The sequence below is a fragment of the Erinaceus europaeus genome, chromosome 14, assembly GCF_950295315.1.
Source record: "Erinaceus europaeus chromosome 14, mEriEur2.1, whole genome shotgun sequence".
NCBI lineage: Eukaryota > Metazoa > Chordata > Mammalia > Eulipotyphla > Erinaceidae > Erinaceus > Erinaceus europaeus.
Genome location: NC_080175.1, coordinates 81,318,949 through 81,341,421, shown reverse-complemented (window position 1 = coordinate 81,341,421; position 22,473 = coordinate 81,318,949). Strand labels below are relative to the sequence as shown.

The following is a 22,473-nucleotide window of genomic DNA, read 5'->3' as shown; positions in this document are numbered from 1 at the left end:
TCTAGGTTATGGGACTTTGTTAGAAAGTGAACTACCTGAGATGAAATTAGAGTGTACTATAAAAGGAAAGGTCTCACCCGAGTAATGAAGCTGAAGGGTTGTCCTTCCACACGTGAAGTCTCTGGATACAGTCTGAGGTGAAGCATGTTGAGGTGGCAATCGTTGCGTTTTTTAGGTTGTGATCGGTGGATGCAATATTATTTGGTTTGGATTGGCAGATGCATACGGGAAAGTGGGCCCTATCCAAGGGTTCCAGGACTGGGGGAGGTAGGGGCCCTATAGTGGAGATGTGAGGTTCCTGCTGTCTTAGGGTTCAAAAAGACAATCGATAGTTAATATTATCATCACATTATTTGTTAATTGGGTTAACTTTGAAAAGTCCCTTTGTTATGGTTTGCTTTACAGTATCCAGTATCTTGTATATAGCTGTGCTATTGGATGCTTCTAATCTACTTGGTCTAGGCTTTTGAGAGAGTCCGCATATCAACTACATAGCCTATACATTAAAAAGATTCAGTTTGTCTTTTGAGAAACTTTGAGACATACAATTGATTTCCCCCCTCTCATATTAATTAACTACTGATTTATATGTCTACATTTTGCTACGAGTGTACATAAACACCATTCCCACCACCAAAGGACTGTGACCCATCCCTCCCGCCCACTCCCACCCCCCATTGGCCCAGGAAGCTGCATGTCTACCCCTCACCACTGGGTTTTTCCTTTGGTGCCCTACTTACAATTTGATCAGGTCCTGCTTTTAGTTTCCCTTTCAGATCTTCTTAGTCAGCTTCTGTTGATGAGTGGGATCATCCCATACTCGTCTTTATCTTTCTGACTTAGTTCACTTAACATAATTCCTTCTAGTTCTGTCCAAGATGGGTCAGAGAAGGTGGGTTCATTGTTTTTGATAGCTGCATAGTATTCCATTGTGTATATATACCACAGCTTTCTCAACCACTCATCTGTTGTTGGGCACCCGGGTTGCTTCCAGGTTTTAGCTATTATGAATTGTGCTGCTATGAACATAGGAGTACACACCTCTTTTTGGTTGGGTGTTATGGAGTCCTTGGGGTATAACCCCAGGAGAGGAATTAATGGATCATATGGAAGGTCCATGTCTAGCCTTCTGAGAGTTTTCCAGACTGCTCTCCACAGAGGCTGTACCAATTTACATTCCCACCAGCAATGTAGAAGGGTTCCTCTGTCCCCACATCCTCTCCAGCATTTGTTGCTGCTGTCCTTTTTGATGTATGCCATTCTTACAGGAGTGAGGTGGTAGCTTAGGGTTGTCTTAATTTGCATTTCTCTGACAATCAGTGACCTAGAGCAGTTTTTCATATGTTTGTTAGCCTTTTGGATCTCCTCTGAGGTGAATGTTTTGTTCATATCCTCTGCCCATTTTTGGATGGGGTCATTTGCTTTTTTGGTGCTAAGTTTGCTGAGCTCTTTATATATTTTGGTGATTAGTTTCTTGTCTGATGTCTGGCATGTGAAGATCTTCTCCCATTCTGTGAAGGGTCTCTCTGTTCGTTTAATAGTTTCTTTGGATGAAAAGCAGAAGCTTTTCAATTTGATGTAGTCCCATTGGTTTGTTTCTGCTTTAGTCTTCCTTGCAATTGGGTTTGATTCATCAAAGATGTCCTTGAGGCGTAGGTGGGAAAGTGTTTTACCAATGTTTTCCTCTAAGTATTTGATTGTTTCTGGTCTGACATCTAGGTCTTTGATCCATTTGGAGTTGATTTTTGTTTCTGGTGAGATAAAGTGGTTCAATTTCATTCTTCTGCATGTTTCAGCCCAGTTTTCCCAGCACCATTTATTGAAGAGAGCCTCCTTTTTCCATTTAATCCTTTGGGCCCCTTTATCAAAGATTAGATGCCCATAGGTGTTGGGATTTACTTCTGGGCTTTCAATTCTGTTCCACTGGTCTGTGTGCCTATTTTTGTTCCAGTACCATGCTGTTTTGATGATGATGGCTTTATAATATAGTTTAAGGTCTGGGAGTGTGATGCCTCCATTTCTGTTTCTATTCCTTAAGATGGTTTTGGCAATTCTAGGTGTTTTCAGGTTCCAGATAAATGATTGTAGTGTTTGTTCTATTCTCTTAAAGAAGCTTGGTGGAACTTGGATGGGTATTGCATTAAATTTGTATATGGCTCTGGGGAGAATATTCATTTTGATGATATTTATTCTTCCAATCCATGAGCATGGGATATCTTTCCATTTCTTGGTATCAGTTTCTATTTCCTTGAGTAGCGACTCATAGTTTTCAGTATACAAGTCTTTCACTTCTTTGGTCAACTTTATTCCTAGGTATTTTATTGATTTTGCTGAAACAGTAAAGGTGAGTGATTTCTGGATGTCTTCTTCTTCAGATTTAGTGTTTGCATAAAGAAATGCCACTGATTTTTATACATTGGTTTTGTACCCTGATACCTTGCTATATTGCCTAATAACTTCCAGTAGCTTTCTGCTGAATTCTTTAGGTCTTTCTATGTATACTGTCATATCATCTGCAAATAGTGAGAGCTTGACTTCTTCCCTTCCAATCTGTATTCCTTTGATTTCTTTCTCTTGCCTGATTGCTATGGCAAGAACTTCCAATACTATGTTGAAGAGTAACGGTGACAGTGGACAGCCCTGTCTAGTCCCCAATCTGAGGGGGAATGCTTTCGGCTTCTGTCCATTGAGTATGATGTTGGCTGTAGGTTTGCTATATATAGACTCCACTATCTTGAGGAATTTCCCATCTATTCCCATTTTTTGTAGAGTTCTTTTTTTCTTAAGATTGCCTTGGCAATCCTGAAGATTTTTTGGCTTCAGATAAATTTTTGGAGCTGTTGCTTGTTTCCTTTAAAATTAATTCATTGGCACCTTGACGAGGATGGCATTAAATCTGTGTATAGCTCTGGGCATGATGGGCATTTGACAATGTTAATTTTTCCAATCCATGATCATAGGATGTCTTTCTATTTCTTTATGTAGCTTTCTTTTTCCTTGAAGAGTAATCCATAGTTTTTTTGGTTTGTTTTCTGTGTGTGTGTGTGTGTGTATAAAAGTTCTTCATTTCCTTTGTGTCGTATGCTTTACATTGGTTTGTTCTAGCCCTCCCCCGCCAAGAGTATTGGATGAGTCCTGTTAATTTCGCGGGCCTGCTTGGCCCCACCCCAAGAAAACCGGAGAGAGTTCGGGAGTTCCTGAGTTCGAGAGTGCCAGAGTTCCTGAGTTCCTGAGTTCGAGAGTAAAAGAGAGTGTGCTTGCGCCGCCGCAAAGAGACAGCGGAGTTCTGTTTGGTGATTAGTTTGTCTTAGTTTATGAATCGTTGTTCCTGAATAAAGAAATACAGCTTCCCTGCCCAGCCGTTGTCTCCGCGTCTCTGTTACCCGCCAGTGAAGCTAGACCCGCCCGGCCAGAGCCTTCCGAAAATTTTAACAACACCTTTGTTAACTTTATCCCCAAATATTTGATTATTTTTGCTGCTATGGTGAAAGGGAATGATTTTTGTATCTTTTCATCTGATTGGTGTTTGCATAGAGGAATGCTATTGATTTTTGTATATGGATTTTGTAGCCTGCCAGTTTACTATATTGTTCAATCATATCCAAGAATTGTCAACTGGATTCTTTAAGGTTTTGTATATATAAATTCATGTCATCTGCCAATAGGGATAGTTTAACTTCTTCTCTTCAAATATTTATCACTTTGGTACCTTTTTATCCTCTAATTGTTGTGGCCAGGACTTCTCAGGCAATGCTGAATTGTAGTGATGATAATTAGCCGCCTTTTCTTGTACCTGAGTGGAGAGAAAATACTTTGAATTTTTCACTATTGAATATGATGTTGGTTGTTGGTTTACTATATGTAGAATTAACTAGTTTGAGGAATTTGCCATCTATCCCCATTTACTTAATGGTTTGATTATGTAAGGCTGTTGGACATTTTTGGGTGCTTTTCCTGAATCTCTTGAGATAATCATGTGTTTTTTGGTTTTACATTTGTTAATATGGTGGATCACATTTGTTGACTTACATATGTTGAATCAGCCTTGCATCCCTGGGATAAAACCTACTTGGTCATGGTGCATGATTTTCCTGATGTACTGCTGTATATGGTTTTCTATAGATAGATATTCAACATCTTAGCATCTATGTTCATCAAGGATACTGGTCTGTAGTTTTCTTTTGTTGTTGCATCTCTGCTTTAGGTTTTAGTATGATGTTAACTTCATAAAAGGTGTTAAAATCCCGGTGTCTTCAATATTTTGGAAGAGCTTGAGGAGTACAAATAGTAGTTCTTTGTTAAAGTTTTTGTAGAATTCATTTGTAAATCCATCTGGTCTTGGACTCTTTTGTTGGGGAATTTTTTGATGACTGTGTTGATTTCTTTTGCTGTAATTGATATATTCATATTTCACATTCCCTCTTGGTTTAATTTAGGGAGAGTTTATGTTTCTGAGAATATATCCAGATCCTCCAGATTTTCTAGTTTTGTGGCATATAGTTGTTCATAGAGGCTCCATAGGATGCTTTGGATTTCTGTGGTCTCTGTTGTGACTTCTCCCATTTCATTCATGATATGATTTATTTGGGTTTTCGTCTGTTTTTAGTGAGTCTGGCCAAGGGTTTGTTGATTTTGTTTACCCTTTCAAAAAAAAAAAAAACTAGCTCTTAGCTTCGTAGACATTTTTATACCACTTTTTTGTTTGTTTATATACTCATATATTATTGGAAATCTGGTTTGCTTCCAAGTTTTGACTATTATAGTGTTGTTATGAACATAAGTATACATATATCTTTTTTGATAGGTATTTTCCTATCCTTTGTGTAAATTTCCAGGAGAGAAATTACTGGGTTGTAGGGTAGGTTCATTTCTAGTGTTCTGAGAAATCTCCAGACTGTTTTGCACAAGATTTGGAACAATTTATACTTCCACTAGCAGTGCTGGAGTGTCCCTTTTCTCCCACATCTTCAGTATTTGTTGTCACTGTTCACTCTAATTCTCACAGGTTTAAAGTAGTACATCATTGTTTTTATTTGCATTTCTCTAATAATCAGTGACTTGAAGCAACTTGTGGTGTGTATAATGGTCTCTGGATCTCTTCCTCTGTGAACTTCCTAGTGTGTGCTCATGCTCTTTTCTAATGGGATTTTTCATTTTCTGGGTAATAAGTTTACTGAGTACCTTATGTATTTTGGTTACTGGTCCTATATCTGAAGTATGTTGTATAAATATCTTCTCCCATTCTGCAGGGTTTCTTTCTGTTTGGTTGATAGTACTCTTTGCTTTGCAAAAACTCTATAGTTTGATGTCTCATTGGTTTATTTTTGTTTTCTTTGCTATTGGACTTGATTGAGTCTTTGAAGTCATTTTTTAAGCATAGTTCTTGAAGTGTTCTGCCATTATTTTCTTCTATGTATTTGATTGCTTCTGGCTTAATCTTTAGTCTTTTTAAGATTGTTCCTGATAGCTCATTTTTTCTTTGTACTCCATGTATAATGTAAAGTTATATTTAGGACATAGATGGAAAATTCAATTCCTCAGTTAGGCCAGAATAACTGTAACTTATAAAATTCTAGGGGTAGGGCTGTAGTGGGTTAAGTGCACATGGAGCGAAACTCAAGGACAGGCTTAAGGATCCTGGTTTGAGCCCCTGGCTTCCCACCTGCAGGGGGGTCGCTTCACAAGCAGTGAAGCAGGTCTGCAGGTGTCTATCTTTCTCTCCCCATGTATGTCTTCCCCTCCACTCTCCATTTCTCTCTGTCTTACCCAACAATAACGACAGCAATGACAACACTAATAATAAGCACAACAATGATAAAAAAGCAACAAGGATGACAAAAAGGAAAATAAATTATAAAATTCTGACAATAAAGTCATAAAGTTTTCAAAATGATCATTAAAATGAATATGTTTTTCTCCAAATACAGCTTAAAGGGAATTATTGATGTTTCTATAAATTTAAAACATCACCACTAAATAAATGTAGTTGGATGCATCCTATGTATGTGTTAACTTTTTATGATTTCATTTAGTAATGAAAGTTCTTCTGAACAATTCAGGAAGAGACTGAATGAAACCTTGGTGAGAATATTAGATATTTTAAAAATGAAGTGAGTGATTCAATAAATGTCTTTGGAAGTCATTTCCATTACCAGTAATCTCTCTGTTTGATTTATAGCCAAGAATTATAGTGGATAATTAAATAACCTCATGATCTAATTTGACCTATGGATTTAAAAGAGCTTTCACACAAATATAAGCTTTTTCAGTACCATACTAAAACATCATTGTCAAGTTACCTTATACATAAATAATATTTAATTTAATATTTCCCCACAAGTAGTATACTATGAAAGTTTTCTATATGCACAAATGAGTGATCCTGTTTTGAGGTGGTGGGTGAGATAATCCACCTAAAATACACTAACTAGCTACATCATTCAGGAAACTCTAACAAATCTGTGGCCTGTTATTGAGAAGACAGGGCAGTTTGGTGGCTAATTGCAGTTATCTAGGAACCAAACCCCAAATCTTGCTTCTGATTCCTTTGATATGGTTAAGCTTTCCATACCTTTTATGATCCATTTCACATGTGGGTTATTTCAAAGTTTGTCTCATACTCATTATGTAATTTTCTTACCTTTGAATAATAAATTCTGGTTTTGGGGAGAAGGTTCAATTCTCCATCAAGGAAAAATAAATCTTGTTTTACATTCAAAATTGAGTCAATTTCAGTTGTTAATTACTGGGTAATCACTGAGTTTGGAACAAAGCAATAGATTCTGGATAAAATAGTTTAAGCTTTTAAAAGCAATTAATTTATTTTTCCTTTTACCCACAGGTCTACCCACGGATAGCGCCGGCATTTTGGCACTACCTGCGGGTAGAAGTGAGTAGCGGGTACCTGAATTTTCCCACCCTGGCTTCTTGCGCTCTGATGGGGTGGTCTGGTCTGATGTGCACTTTGCTCCAGATGCAGCTGCCATTCCATGTGAATGTGCCTTTCAATCATGGCCACTCCTTCCAGTTTGACCAAAACTCCAAATCACTAAAGATACAAGTACAGTTTACATAGGAGTGACAACATTTTCAAATTTCTAAGTGAGAATCATATTATGTACATCATAATGATAGTTGGTTATTAAATAATGGACAGATACACTTGTACTTCTTTTTAATAGAAAATTTGGATATTCAAGGCATACTTCCTCAATTTAGCTATGGAATGGCTGTAAGAAAAAAGTAAAATAATGCTGCTTCATTTCCTTTCTCTTCTTTTATTTCTTCAGGAGCATGAGCAGCTCACCTATTCCTCCACGAGATCCAAGGCTCCCAGTGTCATCATCACAGGGCTCAAGCCTGCCACCAAGTACATATTTCACATCCGAGTAAGAACTGCAACAGGATACAGTGGCTACAGTCAGAAATTTGAATTTGAAACAGGAGATGAAAGTAAGTTTTAACATCTTATAAAATAAGATGTTAATGTAGTACTACTCTAACTTTAACCTGATAGTTGAAATACTAGTGCCTTTAATTTTTAATAATCTAATCAAACTGGGTTGTGTTCATATAAATATTCTTACAATAATTTTGGTTTATGTTTGGTGTTGTCACTGAGTATTAATATACTGTGTTGTCAAAGAAATCACAGGCACAACTGTATAACAAAGCAGGGGCCTTACTGGCTTGAAAGGCTGTAACTTGTGAAGCCAGACAGTAAGTTTCAAAGAGAAGATGGGAGGGTTCTCTTTTTATACAGAGTACTGTCAAGGTGGTATAATGATCTATATTTAGTAATTTTCCAGGAAAAAAATCATTCACATTTATGAAAGGAAGGAAAAGGCAACTCAACCACAGTCATACATAATCATTCATTGCATCTAAGAAAATGGGTGGAGGAAAGGTCATCAGAGGCATGATTTTTTATTATAAATAGACCATTCGTCAGTGAGGGTTCAGTGTACAGACTCTACTGCCCAGGGTCTGGGGTAGTTAAACAGTTAAACAGTACAGTGTTATTTGTAGGGTTCTATATTGGTTTAATTTAGGTCAAAAGGAAAATGTAACTGTATGGATTCTTCCAGGGAAGGACTGTGACATCTTCTGAACCACAACCCTCAGTTCATTTTGACTTTGCTTTTCAAACCTCAGTCTGTCTCTTTTATGTTCTAGATAAGAGTTACAAAGTTGAAAAATGTTAACAAATTATCACTCTACTACAATTGTAATGTGATCCAATTGTTCTGCAGAATATTGAATATTCTGTTTTCTTTTAGGGAAGATACATGTTTTACATTTTAGTTATTTATTTACTTATTTCTATTCTGGTAGAGACACAAATTCAGAGGGATGAGGGAGCTAGGGAGGAAGGGTCAGAGGGAAAGAAGGAGAGAGAGAGAGAGAGAGAGAATGACATCTACAGTATGCTTCACGCTTCACCAATGTGAATTTCCTGCCTGTAGGTTAAGACCAGAAGTTTGAACCAAAACCCTTGCACATTGTAATTTGTGCACACTGTTTTTATTAGTTATTCAATATCTATTTGCAAGATTTTAAGGGGGCAAGGTCTTCGGGGGGCCACATAGGGGTCTATTGTGTTGTTCCTGATAGAGATGACAAGGTAACAAGGGAGAGAGGCATTTATTCAAGGTCTAGGCCCATCATGTCTGTTTAGGAGTCTCAGTATTCCCCGACTAGGGCCCCAATTGATGGGATGCCCTGATAGTGACTAAAGTGTCATCCTTAAAGTATGCCAGTCTCTTGCCCTTACTCAGCTTTTGCAGTCCTTGCTTTGATAAGATTAGCTTTGGAGTGAGTGAGGGAAATGTAATAGGAAGTAGGTGAGTAGGGTATCTAAGTCTAAGTAGGCACTGTTTCATTATGGACTTTATACTGACTCACTGTAGACTATTGTGTACTTTTGCATTCAGGTATATATTTTGCCCTAATTTATGGATACATGTGAAGATCTAGTCTCTGTGCTGAAGATAAACACACACACACACACACACACACACACACACACCCCATTCCCACCACCAAAAGACTATGTCCCATCCCATCATCCCCTCTCCTCCCCATTGCCCACCCCACACACCCCTCCCCTCGCCCCGTGAAGTTGAATGTCTACCCTCAACCTCAACCCAGGGTTTTTACTCTGGTGCTCTACTCCAAATTCAGTCAAATCCTGCTTTGAGTTTCCCTTTCTGTTCTTCTTTCTCAACTTCTGTTTATGAGTGGAATCATCACATACTCCTCTTTATCTTTCTGACATAGCTCACTTAACGTTATTCCTTCTATAGCTCCATCCAACATGGGTCAGAGAAGGTGGGTTCATTATTTTTAATAGCTGCATAGTATTCCATTGTATATATATATACCACAACTTTCTCAGCCACTCATCTGTTGTTGGGCACCTGGGTTGCTTCCAGGTTTTAGCTATTATGAATTGTGCTGCTCTGAATATAGGTGTACACATATATTTTTGGTTGGGTGTTATAACTCATGATTACCTCAGATGTAGACAAAGCCTTTGACAGAATCCAATACCCATGCATGCTCAAAACACTACAAAAATGGGAATAGATGGGAAATTCCTCAAGATAGTGGAGTCCATATATAGCAAAACTACAACAAACATCACACTCAACGGACAGAAGATGAAAGCATTTTCCCTCAGATAAGGGACTACACAGTGATGTCCTTTATCACCATTATTCTTCAACATAGTATTGGAAGTTCTTGCCATAGCAATCAGATAAGATAAAGAAACCAAATTAATACAGATTGGAAGGGAAGAAGTCAAACTCTCACTATTTGCAGATGATATGATCGTATACATAGAAAAATCCAAATAATCCAGCAGAAAACTACTGGAAGTTATTAGGCAATATAGCAAGGTTTCAGGCTACAAAATCAATGTACAAAAATCAGTGGCGTTTCTTTATGCAAACACTAAATAGAAGATATCCAGAAATCACTCCCATTCACTGTTGCAGCAAAATCAATAAAATTGCTAGGAATAAACCTGACCAAAGAAGTGAAAGACTTGTATACTGAAAACTATAAGTCACTATTCAAGGAAATAGAAAATGACACCAAGAATTGAAAAGACATCCCATGCTCATGGATTGGGAGATTAATATCATCAAAATGAATATTCTCCCCAGAGTCATATATAGATTTAATGCAATACCCATCAAAGTTCCACCAACCTTCTTTAATAGAATAGAACAAAAACTGCAATCATTTATTTGGAACCAGAAAACATCTAGGATTGCCGAAACAATCTTGAGGAAAAGAAACAGAAATGGAGGCATCACACTTCCAGATCTCAAACTATATTATAAGGCCATCATCATCAAAACAGCCTGGTACTGGAACAAAAATAGGCACACAGACCAGTGGAACAGAATTGAAAGCCCAGACCTAAACCCCCACACCTATGGACATCTAATATTTGATAAGGGGGCCCAAAGTACTAAATAGAGAAAGGAAGCTCTCTTCAATAAATGTTGCTAGGAAAACTGGATTGAAACATGTAGAAGAATAAAACTGAACCACTATATCTCACCAGAAACAAAAATCAACTCCAAATGAATCAAGGACCTGGATGTTAGACCAGAAACTATCAAATACTTAGAGGAAAACATTGGTGGAACACTTTCCCACATAAATGTCAAGGACATCTTTGATGATAGAAACCCAACTGCAAGAAAAACTAAAGCAGCAAAAAAAAAAAAATCAATGGTACTACATATAGTTGAAAAGCTTTTGCACAGCCAAATAAACTATAACACACTAATTATGGGTCCCAGATCACATCAAATAGATGGGGTTTACAGTCAACAATATTTATACCCCTTTCCTATATTAGGGAGCTACTCTCTTCCCTGATCCAGCTTTCTGGTAATTTTGTCAACCATGACATCATCTCCCCAAACAATAACTTGGATCCACCTGCATATCAGATGTCAGGGTCAGAAAAAAGAAAAAAAAAAAAAAAAAACTAGTATAGCCACAGGTCCTTTGGAATTTAACTAAAATATGCCTACTGTCTACAAAATGGAGGACCTTCCAACTCTTCATCTGCACTATTTCAGCCCTTAGGTCCATGATTTGTTGTTAAAATTCAGAGGCTCTTGCATACAACAATGATTGGTCAACCATTTCTTTGGCTTTGTATGTTAACTCTCTTGTCAACCACCAGGTCCCAGATGCTAGCATGATACTGACCAGACTTCCCTGGACAGACAACCCCACCAATGAGTCCTGGAGCTCCACTTCCCCAGAGCCCTTCCCCACTAGGTAAAGAGACAGGCTGGGAGTATGGATCTACCTGTCAACACCCATGTTCAGCAGGGAAGCAATTACAGAAGCCAGACCTTCTACCTTCTGCATCCCATAATGACCTTGGGCCCATATTCCCAAAAGGTTAAAGAATGGGAAAGCTATCAGTGAGGGATGGGATACAGCGTTCTGGTGGTGGGAATTGTGCAAAGCTGTATCCCTCTTATCCTATGGTTTTGTCAATGTTTCCTTTTTGTAAATAAAAAATTTAAAAAGAAAAAGAATAGGAAAGCTATCAAGGGAGGGAATGGGATACGGAGTTCTGGTGGTGAGAACTGTGTGGAGATGTACCCCTCTTACTCTATGGTTTTGTCAGTATTTCCTTTTTATAAATAAAATTTTTTAAAAATAAGAAAAATTAAAAAAGAATAGGAAAGCTATCAGGGGAGGGGATGGGGTACAGAATTCTGGTGGTGGTAATTATGTGGAGTTTTACCCCTCTTATTGTATAGTTTAGTCAATGTTTCTTTTTATAAATAAAAAATTAAAAATCAAAAAAAAAGAAAAAGAAACTATCACACAAAGAGGCCACTCACAGAATGGGAGAAGATCTTTGCATGCCATAAATCAGACAAGAGACTAATAACCAAAATATACAAAGAGCTTAGCAAACTTAGCAACAAAAAAGTAAATGACCCCATCCAAAAATGGGCAGAGGATATGAACAGAACATTCGCCACAGAAGAGATTCAAACGGCTAACAAACACATGAAAAATTCTCCAGGTCGCTGATAATCAGAGAAATGCAAATAAAGACAACATTGAGATACCCCTCAACCCTGTAGGCATGGCATACATCAAAAAGGACAGCAGCAACAAATGCTGTTGAAGCTGTGGGCACAGAGGGAACCCTTCTGTACTGCTGGTGGGAATAAATTGGTCCAGCCTCTGTAGAGAGCAGTCTGGAGAGCTCTCACAAGGCTAGAAATGTAGTCTTCCATATAACCCAGTAATTCCTCTCCTAGAGATACACCCTAAGGACTTCCAATTTCTTTTGGTACAATACAAGAAACAAATAGAAGGAGATACACCTGCAACACTGCTTCACTTCTTATAAAGTTTCTCCTCTGCAAATAGGGACTATGGATTTGAATACTGGTCCTTGTGCATAAGAGTTCTACCCAGTATACTACCACCTAATCCCTCTCATAAAATACCTTTTATATTCTCAATATCTTGCAGTATTCAGTATTTATTTACTCTAATAAATGAATACAATGATTTTCTTTATTTTGACTAGAGCACTGCTTGACTTTTGCTTACAGAGTTTCTGGGAATTGAACCTGGGAGTTCAGATATGGAAATCTGTCGTATAAACTTCTGTGGTATCTTCTGAAATTAATTTTTTTCTTTTTTTGGGGATTTAATGTTTTATATTCGACAGTAAATACAATAGTTTGTACATGCATAACATTTCCCAGTTTTCCATATAATAGTACAACCTCCACTAGGTCCTTTGTCATCCTTCTTGGACCTGTACTCTCCCCCCACCCCCCACTCATACCCCAGAGTCTTTTACTTTGGTGCAATATGCCAATTCCAGTTCAAGTTCTACATGTGTTTTCTCTTCTGATCTTGTTTTTTCTGTTTTTTTTTTTTATTTCTGTATTGTGGAATTACTGTTTTACATTCGACAGTAAGTACAATAGTTTGTACATGCATAAAATTAATTTTTAAAGGCTAATAAATGAAGTCATAACATGACGCCTACCAGTTTGTAGAGAAAGTATCAGATATTTTTATTTACCAAAAGTAAGTAGTGTTGCTTGATTTATCATGTTACAAGCTGTAATTAGGTTGAATCATATAGAAACACAATTTATACATTTTCATGACATATTACTGATATTTTAAAATTTGGGATCATTTGAAGTAAAACTAGATAATGATATTATTATTTTTTGACATATTTTTCTCAGTAGACCATCTTTTAGAAGATCTTTCTTTATTGTGCTTCCATCTAGCCTATGAGTTGAAGTACAATCTGTTGTGCTTCAATTGCTTAGAAAAAAAATCGCCCAGACATTATTAAAGTCAGAGATTTTTAAATGATTATTAGTTGTGAGGAATGAAGCAGAAAGAAAATCAGTTGATGCTCATGGAGTAATAAAAAGGATAATTAATCAAATGGGAGGCAAACTTCATACTTATAACCTACTGAAGACAAATTCCAGCGAGTAAGATAGACCCTAATTTGAAATAATGTCCAATCAATAGCACATTTCCACCATTGACAGCTAGAGTTATTTAAATGCAAACATTCATAGGAAATCATTTTCTAGTGGTCAGATTTTCTAAATATGAATTGATTTACTTTATAAGAGAATGAAGTTCTAATTCTTCCAAACAGTGAAAACTATAATGGATATCAGAAGGAAAAAGGAAGATGGGGAGGACTGAGTAAAAGAATCGTTCTGACAGATGACAGTCGAACTTTGGTTTTGGGTACTATGAGACTTATACACACACAGAGAAGTGAATGTGCACCCTTAAGATTTTATATATTAATCAAAGACAATTCTATAAAATTTCCTTTGGAAGTAAATAAGACCAATTCAAAACAGAATTTATATGGATGTTAGCTATACGTATTCAGCATGACATGAAGACCCAGCATTGTTTAGGAGATTGTGATAAAAGATTTACTTAACTTCCATGCTCAGTGAGCATACATATATTTATTTTTAACTTAGTATGTATATTTTATCATTCTACCTATATATTACTTGTATCTCTGGGACTTATAGGGGGAAATGTATTCAAATAATAGTATACTAAGTACTTATAAAAGACTACAAAGTTTCTTTTATATAATATAAGTAGGTTCTGAAGAAATAATGTACAATAAGAGGACAATATTGCATACTTGAAATTTGCTAAAAACAAACCTAAACTTGTTCTTACCACACACACAATAACCTTGCAAAGTGATAGATGCTTCAGTTTGCTTGATTGTGCCATTTAGTTTATATTTCTTAAAAAATACACCATCGTATTTCCTACTCCAAACTGACTGAATTAGACGAAAAACAAAGAACATCTGTAATTCAATGCCACTGGAGTATTAATGTGTTTTTAGGTTTTCATGAAGAATAAAAATATGTCTGATGTGGTCCAATGATGATTTTATTTAAATTTAGATATATTATTGATTTATTTCCATAAATCAGAAGAGCTGAATCAATTTTCTCTTAAATGTCATCTGTTTACAAGCTGACAAGAAGATATTCTATTTTTCTACTAATGATTAAATTGACAAGATGTAAGGCCAGTAATAATCTTTTTGTATATTCAAAGTATTAAAATCTATTTTTAATAAACTGAAAAAAAAGAAATTTCTCAAAGATCTACAAGTACATTGGTCAAGGATCAGTAAGCTCCTTTTTCTCTAAAGAGCTAGATAATAAATATATAGACTTTTTGAATATACAGTTTTGTTACTATTATTCAACTGCCCTATTTTATCATGAATCAACCATAGATAATATATATCAAAGCATTATGTTGTGAATTGTGAATATGTATAAAATGTACAGTCTTAGTTGTCATCATATATCAATAAAGGTGGAGAATAAAAGACAGAGAGAAATAGTGTGAGTTCTCATCTTTGTCAAGATCACTACTAAAACGCAGTAGAAATCATTTAGAGTTTTGTTATTTATGTATTCCCCAAATCTAATTTTAATTTTACTTTATTTGAGATGGATTTTTCCTACCATTTCTATATAAATTATCTGAACTTTTCATCAAACTGTTTGACTTTACAACCTTGAATTCTTCTGGAGAGATTAAATAATCTTCGATAATTCCAATTAGTTTTCAGTTTAGTAAAAAATAAATATATATATGTATATATCCATATGTAAAATTTAAAACCATTTTCAGAGTTTAAGTTTAAAAATAAGCTTTATTGACTTATATGTGACAGTAGTTTCTCTTGATAATAATATAGTTACTAGAAAAATCAAAGTAATGAAAGCTATTCTCTTAATATAACATTATAAAGACCTATGTTGAACTGCTGGTATGAATTTTTATTTTTTGCTGCCAAGGTTATCTCTGGGGTTCAGCATCTGCTTATTTACACTGCTTCCTCCTGGTGGATGATTTTTTTTTTCTTCAAATAAAGAGTGAAAGATGTACAAGGAGCTAGAGAAAGAAAAAGAGATACCACCAGACTGCTCCATTGCTGTAAAGCTTTGCACAAGTGCTTCCATGTGGTGACCAGGGCCTCAAGCATGAAAATTGCATTCTCCTGGCCCCCTACTTATATGAATTTTAATTATGCTTGACCTTTCACCCTCATCTGTTATGTGATCATGTTCTAAGCTCAAGGTGAAATAGGACTAACGAGGGTGAGGAGCTAACTCAATCTTCTCATTCAGGATTCGATTCCTGACAGCACTTGAGAGCACCATGGTAGAGCAGCACCACAAATGATTGATGTGTTGTTCGTTACTTCTATAGAGTAGTTTTTTAAAAATAATAGGAAAGTTCAAGCTAAAAATAATAGGAAAGTTCAAGCTAGAAGTAGAATGATTCATAGTGACTGTATGTAGATATGGCTTTTACTTTTCTTTAAGATTTATTCATTTGTGAGAGAGAGGAGAGGAGGAGGATAGAGAACCAGAACATAACTCTGGCATATGCAATGCTGAGGATTAAATTTGGAACTTCATGTTTGAGTGTCCAAAACTTTATCCACTGCACCACCTTCTAGACCACTATAGATATGGTTCTTACAGGAACAAGGTAGAAACACATGAAACTTAGATGAAGTTATCGTTTGCAGTTCATAGAATACAAGGATGCCATAGCATAGAACACTAATTTCTTTTATACATTTATTTCATATTTCCCTATATTTTTATTTATATGATACCAATGTACAGTGAAAATATCTGAAATTACCTAATGTAATAACTTTTAAATTTATATTAGCTCAACCAATAAATGCCTGTCATTAATATATTTCCCTATAAAATCACACTATTTCATAGTATTATAAACATTTGTTTGTAAAATTAATCCAGTCAGCTCAACCAAGGCCTGTGTAGAGAACTAAGAAACAACTTAAGTATTTGTGTGTTACACTTTACTTTTTCATAGGAAACAGTATTGCAGTGAATTTAAAATGACTAATAATTCTTGGCAAAATAGCAGGAGTCTTGTAAAGATATAGCTGTGTGTGCACAAACCTGAGCATGACATACGTGAGTGCACTAATATACCATAAGGTTAGGCAAAGGCGCAAAATATGGGCATCTTACTGCAAGATATAAAGTAGCTGATTTACTGAAAAGTGAATTTCATATTCTCTGATGTTTTTGGAAGACTAAGCATATTTTTAAGAATGTTCTTGCAGTATAGCTCTTTTTAAAATTAAATAGCTATCTTATATTTGCTGGATACAAAACCAAAAAGGGTACTAGATAGTTTTTTCAACAACCAACTTCAGCACTGTAAACAAAAAAAGCTTCACTATTACTTACTGAAATAATACCTATATTTATATATGTATAGCTGCATCTACATATATATGCAATACATTTATTTTGCATTCACATACACTTTCCATTCTCATTCTGAGTCAAAACAATGAATTTGACCATGCATTCACTATTGCTGCATAAGTTATTAACCTTGGAAATAAAAAGAACTTATTTCTAAATTTGATAAAAAGCTTGTTCCTAATTTTATATAACAAAGGAAAAAGTAAAGGACACTAGAAAGGGAGCAAAAACTGTTAAAGCACATGGGAGAATGTTTAGTTGTGCAATTTATCTACTCACTCCTTCACTCAATTAAAAAATGTATTGAGTGGGCAAGATATGGGAGTAGGCAGTAAAGAGGATAAATTTGCTCCCTGTTGTCCTAAAATTTGATGAAAATCTCAGAAAATTAGAGTTGTGATTCAGAGTTGTATGTAATATTTTTAGGAATATAATGAGTAAGATTCAGACAAAATTTTAAGGAAAATCTTTTAAAAAGATATGTATATTTAAGTGCATATGTATACATTTATCAGTACTGTCATTTGTTGTTGTCTCTTCTTAAATATTTATTTATCTTATTTGATAGCACAGAGAGAAATTGAAGGGGATATAGAGAGGGAAGGAGAAATAGAGACACATGAAACACCACTCCACTACTTGTGAAGCTTCCCCTTTGCAGGTGGGGATGAGGGCCTGAATCCCAGCGGTGTGTGTGTTTCACTGAGTGTGCAGCCACTTGGACCAAAAGCTTCTCACATGTGTGGTAAATACTCTGCCACCAAACCACCCCTCTGCCATTTTGAAGGAAGCTCAGAGTATCATTCAACTACCAATGAAGTTCCACTTGTGGGCCCTATGCATGTAAGGCATATGTTCTCATGTGTGCAGATAAAGAAATGCAAGACTGGAATTTATACTAACTAGAGGGATTTGGAACCATGATTTTCAATAACCCTACATCGGGATCATCAACAACTGGGAACATGTTAGAAATATAAAATTCCACAAAAAAAAAAATTAAGAAAAAAAAGAGTCGGGGGTAGCACAAAAGCACAAGGACCAGCGTAAAGATCCTGGTTTGAGCCCCCGGCTTCCCACCTGCAGGGAAGTCACTTCACAGGCGGTGAAGCAGGTCTGCAGGTGTCTTTCTCTCCCCCTCTCTGTCTTCCCCCTCCTCTCTCCTTTTCTCTCTCTCCTAACAACGATGACATCAATAACAACAACAGAATAACAACAATGAAAAACAACAAGGGCTACAAAAGGAAAAATAAATAACAAAAAAATATTTCTTAATTAAAAAAAAGAAATGTAAAATTCCAGACACCATCCTATACCTACTGAGTCAGAAACTCTAGGCTTGTACCCACCAGTCTTCTTTAATAAGTACTTGAGGTGGTTATTATATACACACCAGTCAGAGAAGCAGCAGCTAATCAGAGCCTATATGGGTGGTGATAAGAAGTAATTGGGGTGGGAAGTGTTGACGATCTTTGTGACACTTGTATGAGAATTACAAGACGTGGTTGGAGGCGTGGGCCAGATTTAAATAATATAATCATTTGTTTGCTACTGAGGCTAAAATCTTGACTTTTTCCCCCCAGACATCTGTATCTTTAGATAGGCAAGCCTATTAGTATGAACGTCCCATAACTGAATTATGTGGAATCATTGCTAATATAATTATTTTTCACCTTCTTTTTATCTTTAATAAAATTAAAACCTTCCAAATATATTTGTCATTGTCAACCTTATAGCTGTCATAAATTTCCATATTCCCTAGAGATGATTTTAGCCTTAAGAATTCCACTTCCGAAGGTGCTGTAACCTTGGGAATTATCCATTTAAATTCTAACACATGCTCACTCTTTGCTAGCATGTAAGCCTACATATTTCTACTTGACAGTTAATATTGGGTTTCTGGACTGTCAAGGCACAGTGAATTATGATCTGCTCACCAGAGCCTCCTCAAAAACTGGAAGTGATCCATCCTCTGCCAAACCTTCAAGGAAAACTACAGAAATTCTGGAAATTAAGCTATCTGGGAAACTTTATGAATCTAGAAAACCAGAGGTGAAGGTGATATATTAGCAAAGCACAGTTCTTCTTCTTCTAGCATTTGCCCTTCTTCCGTAGCCAGTCAACAGCGTCAGGAAGACACAAAGACTAATACATGCCACAATAGTGTTTCTGGCTTATGTCAAGCTAGGTTATTTGATTATAAGTTCTAATTGGCAATAAGAATCATTCAGTTGAGCAGCATAGGACTTGGTATCCTGGCTCAGAAGGAGCTTCCACTCTACATGCCTCTTTCTCTTCCTTCCTTCCTTCCTTCCTTCCTTCCTTCCTTCCTTCCTTCCTTCCTTCCTTCCTTCCTTCCTTCCTGTTTCTCTTTTTCTTAACTGCTTCTAAGTATTTCTTTTAATTTAATTACCTTTATTGGATAGTGACAGTCAGAAATCAAGAAGGAAAAGAGAGATAGAGAGGAAGAGAGAGAGAAACTTGCGGCACTCACCACTCACAACCAACCCTTTCCCTCTGCAGGTCAAGACAAGGGGCTCAAACCTGGGCTTTTTTTGCATTGCAAGATGTATACTCAATCAGGTGTGCCACCACCCTCGCCCCCCCCCTCTATATTTCAATTTGTCATCCATAAAATAAAGGGAATATGCCAAACTATTTTATTTTGTTCTAAAAACATGTGACTTAATAGTAACATGATGAAGGATTTGGTCCAGATCAAGCTCTGCTACTTATTAATAATTATCACCTAGGGAAACTCATCCAGTTTCTTTAAAGTTTGGTTTCCTCTTCAAAAAATTATAAGTACATCCCTTTGTATAGTGATTCATCCAACAAATATTTATGAGAATTCACTCTACTATGTGCTGTTCTATATGCTCTGAGTGTAGCAAGAAGTAGGCAAAAAAGAAAAAAGCCTGCCTTCTTAGAGCTTACAGTGCAGAGGGAAGAGAGACTATAAACAAATTGTAAGTAAGATATTGAGAATGAGAGTCAATACAGAGATATATTGTGTTTCCAAGATCCAGCCTTAATAGGCCAAAGCACATTCTCTCAGCTAATGAGAGTTCTGTCTACCGAAGACTCCGCTGAATTATTTTCTAGATATCACCTCTGTTCCAAAGCAGCTGAATCCCTTAGGGCTCATCCTTCTCCCAAAGGACAGACAGAATTTAAGACCACTGAATGTGCAATACAAAGACAACTCCTATTTCTTCAATTCAGGACAATTCTGAAGGAAGGACTGACCATCTCAGAAATTCCTTGTGGTCTTTGTAATCTCCCCATCACAGTTTAATTGCTTTATAATTTGCATTGTTGCTCTCCTCACATTTCTCTCAAGTCCAGCTGAGACCACTCCTTGTTAAGTCTGCTGCTTGGAGAGATCCATGTGCAGAATATGTGTCCCAGGAAGCTCCAGAATAGATGATGAGAAGTGCTCTGGAGAAGAGTAAAGTTGAGAGGGAGAATAGGGAGTGGCTATTGAGTCATTAAATGTATTGTGATCATTAAATGTTAACAATCACTACCATCATAATCATTGCTGTGAGCTAGGCAACTGGCTAAAGTTTCGTGGAAGAGAGACTCAAGTTTGGCCTTGAGAAAAGGGATTGTATAAATCAGCACAAAGAGCAAGGAATGTTTTTCATGATAACAACTGATTGTAATAATTCATTTTGGCAAATATTTCACATATAGCCATCCAAAAAGAACTAGAAAAGATGAATTATCTTTAAAAACTCAAATCTTGAGTTTTTAAATTTTGGGTTTAGGTTTTTGAGTTGATTACTTCCTAAATATTATGCTTAGATAAGTCTTAACCACTTTGTTTCAATTTCCGTATCTAGAAAATGAGGCTAAGAATATATCTACATTCTCTACTGTTCATCTGAGTATGTAGAAACTTAATGTATGTAAGGTAATGAGAAGATTACCCTGTACTCATATGCTTAGAACTCAAGAAATGTAGAGTTCTTTTTTTTTTTCTGTTGTATCTGATAGGGACCAGAGTATAACTACAATTTATAATGTGCAATTTTAAATTATTCTTTTTATAGGGTATCAAGCCTAGAGCCTCAAGCATGTAAGACATGTTCTACTACAGAACCACCTGTCAGCCCCAAATGTTGATAATAATATTGATAGTATTCATATTAATTTTCAACACTAAAATTACACTCAGACTATCTCACAATTATTTCTAAAAAGCAAACGACTTTCTTTACTATGTGCTTACATTTGGAAACCCTACTGTAATAATAAAGTAAATCCGTTGTTCTTCCTTTTTATTTTTCATACCCATTAGTTCACTGTTAAGACTGACTAATCTTTATGTTAAATTTCACAGGGGACAGATAAGAATGAGTGTGGTTAACCTATGTGAGTTAATCTCCTAGGGCTTAAACAAAACTGGACTCAACCTTAGCTAACAAAATAGAGAAGTCAAAAGACTTTCATCAGTTTCATTACAACAATATTGCATAGTAGACCTAAAGTTATTATCCTTATTGTTTTGTGGTAATGAGATTGTTTATGGATAGAGCCACTATTTCTTTTAAATTCTTAAAGCATAAAGTTTCAGTACCAACTGAATATACCATAATGGCTAGATACTGAGAGTTGAACTAAACTATCTGAACTTATATTCTGATTCTACCACTTCAGTCTGCATGGCTGTAGAGTTAACTAACCTCTCTGTACTTTAATTTCTTCGTCTATAAAGTAGAGCTAACAATAATCCTATTTCATATTATTGTGGGGGCTTTTTCACTGAATCTAGTATAATTTATTAAAGAAATTTTGAAGTAAATCAGTTGTCCCTCATCTCCATTTAAAAAAAAAGTATAAAATAAAAGAATAATATAGTTCTGGCAAGAAATATTCCTTAAGATGCCCTTTCTGAAATCCCCTTTAGTTTTCAAAGGTAAATGATAGGACTTACACACATATAGTCATTCAGTTCACTATATATGTTTTCTTAAACAGCTAAGTTATTTTCTTGCCTAGTAATAAAGCAGTTCAAACAAAAGTCAAACTTAGCTGTCTATATTGAAGACTGCATTTTGAATCAGTGCAGGTACTAGTTATGCTATTATTCAATAAACTTGAAGGAGTAGTTTTAATGAGATAAGCTAGAAAGAGAAGGGTTGTTATGGAATGGTCTCCTTCATAGACAGAAGTTGAAAAATAAGAATAGAAAGGGGAAATAAAATGTAGAACTTGGATTAGGTTTGGTGTATTGCATCAAAGTAAAGGATTCTGGGGGTTAGGGGGAGCTTTCAGCTTCTGATGGTGGGGGAGGACCTAGCCTAGGGGTTATTGTGCTTTGCAGAGACTGAGAAATTAGACACATGTATCAATGATTGTATTTACCATAAGCCATTAATTCCCCCTATAAAATAATAAACAAAAATGATCTCATTTGACAAAAAGCTTTTACACTATTATGGGATAGATATAGGTTTGAGACTTTATATAACATCATATTTTATATTGTATAACTTCTGAAAAGAGGTCTCCTTCAGTTTTTCTAAATTAATCAATATTAGTCTCAGAAGACAAAAGAGTGCTGAGTGGGAGCATTCCAAGATTATCTGGGATTCACTGA

At 35.9% G+C, this 22,473-nt stretch overlaps 1 protein-coding gene across 3 annotated transcripts in view; it reads left to right on the top strand.

The window, feature by feature from the left end:
* Positions 1–22,473, top strand: part of EPHA6 (EPH receptor A6) — an 818,416-nt gene that overhangs the window by 425,956 nt on the left and 369,987 nt on the right. For 2 of the 3 annotated variants that reach the window (XM_060172096.1, XM_060172098.1), the window contains 2 exons: positions 6,842–6,889; positions 7,290–7,452. In XM_060172096.1, coding sequence (XP_060028079.1) covers positions 6,842–6,889; positions 7,290–7,452 — 211 coding nt within the window. The remainder of the gene's footprint in view (positions 1–6,841; positions 6,890–7,289; positions 7,453–22,473) is intronic. The other variant, XM_060172097.1, reaches the window with a different exon arrangement.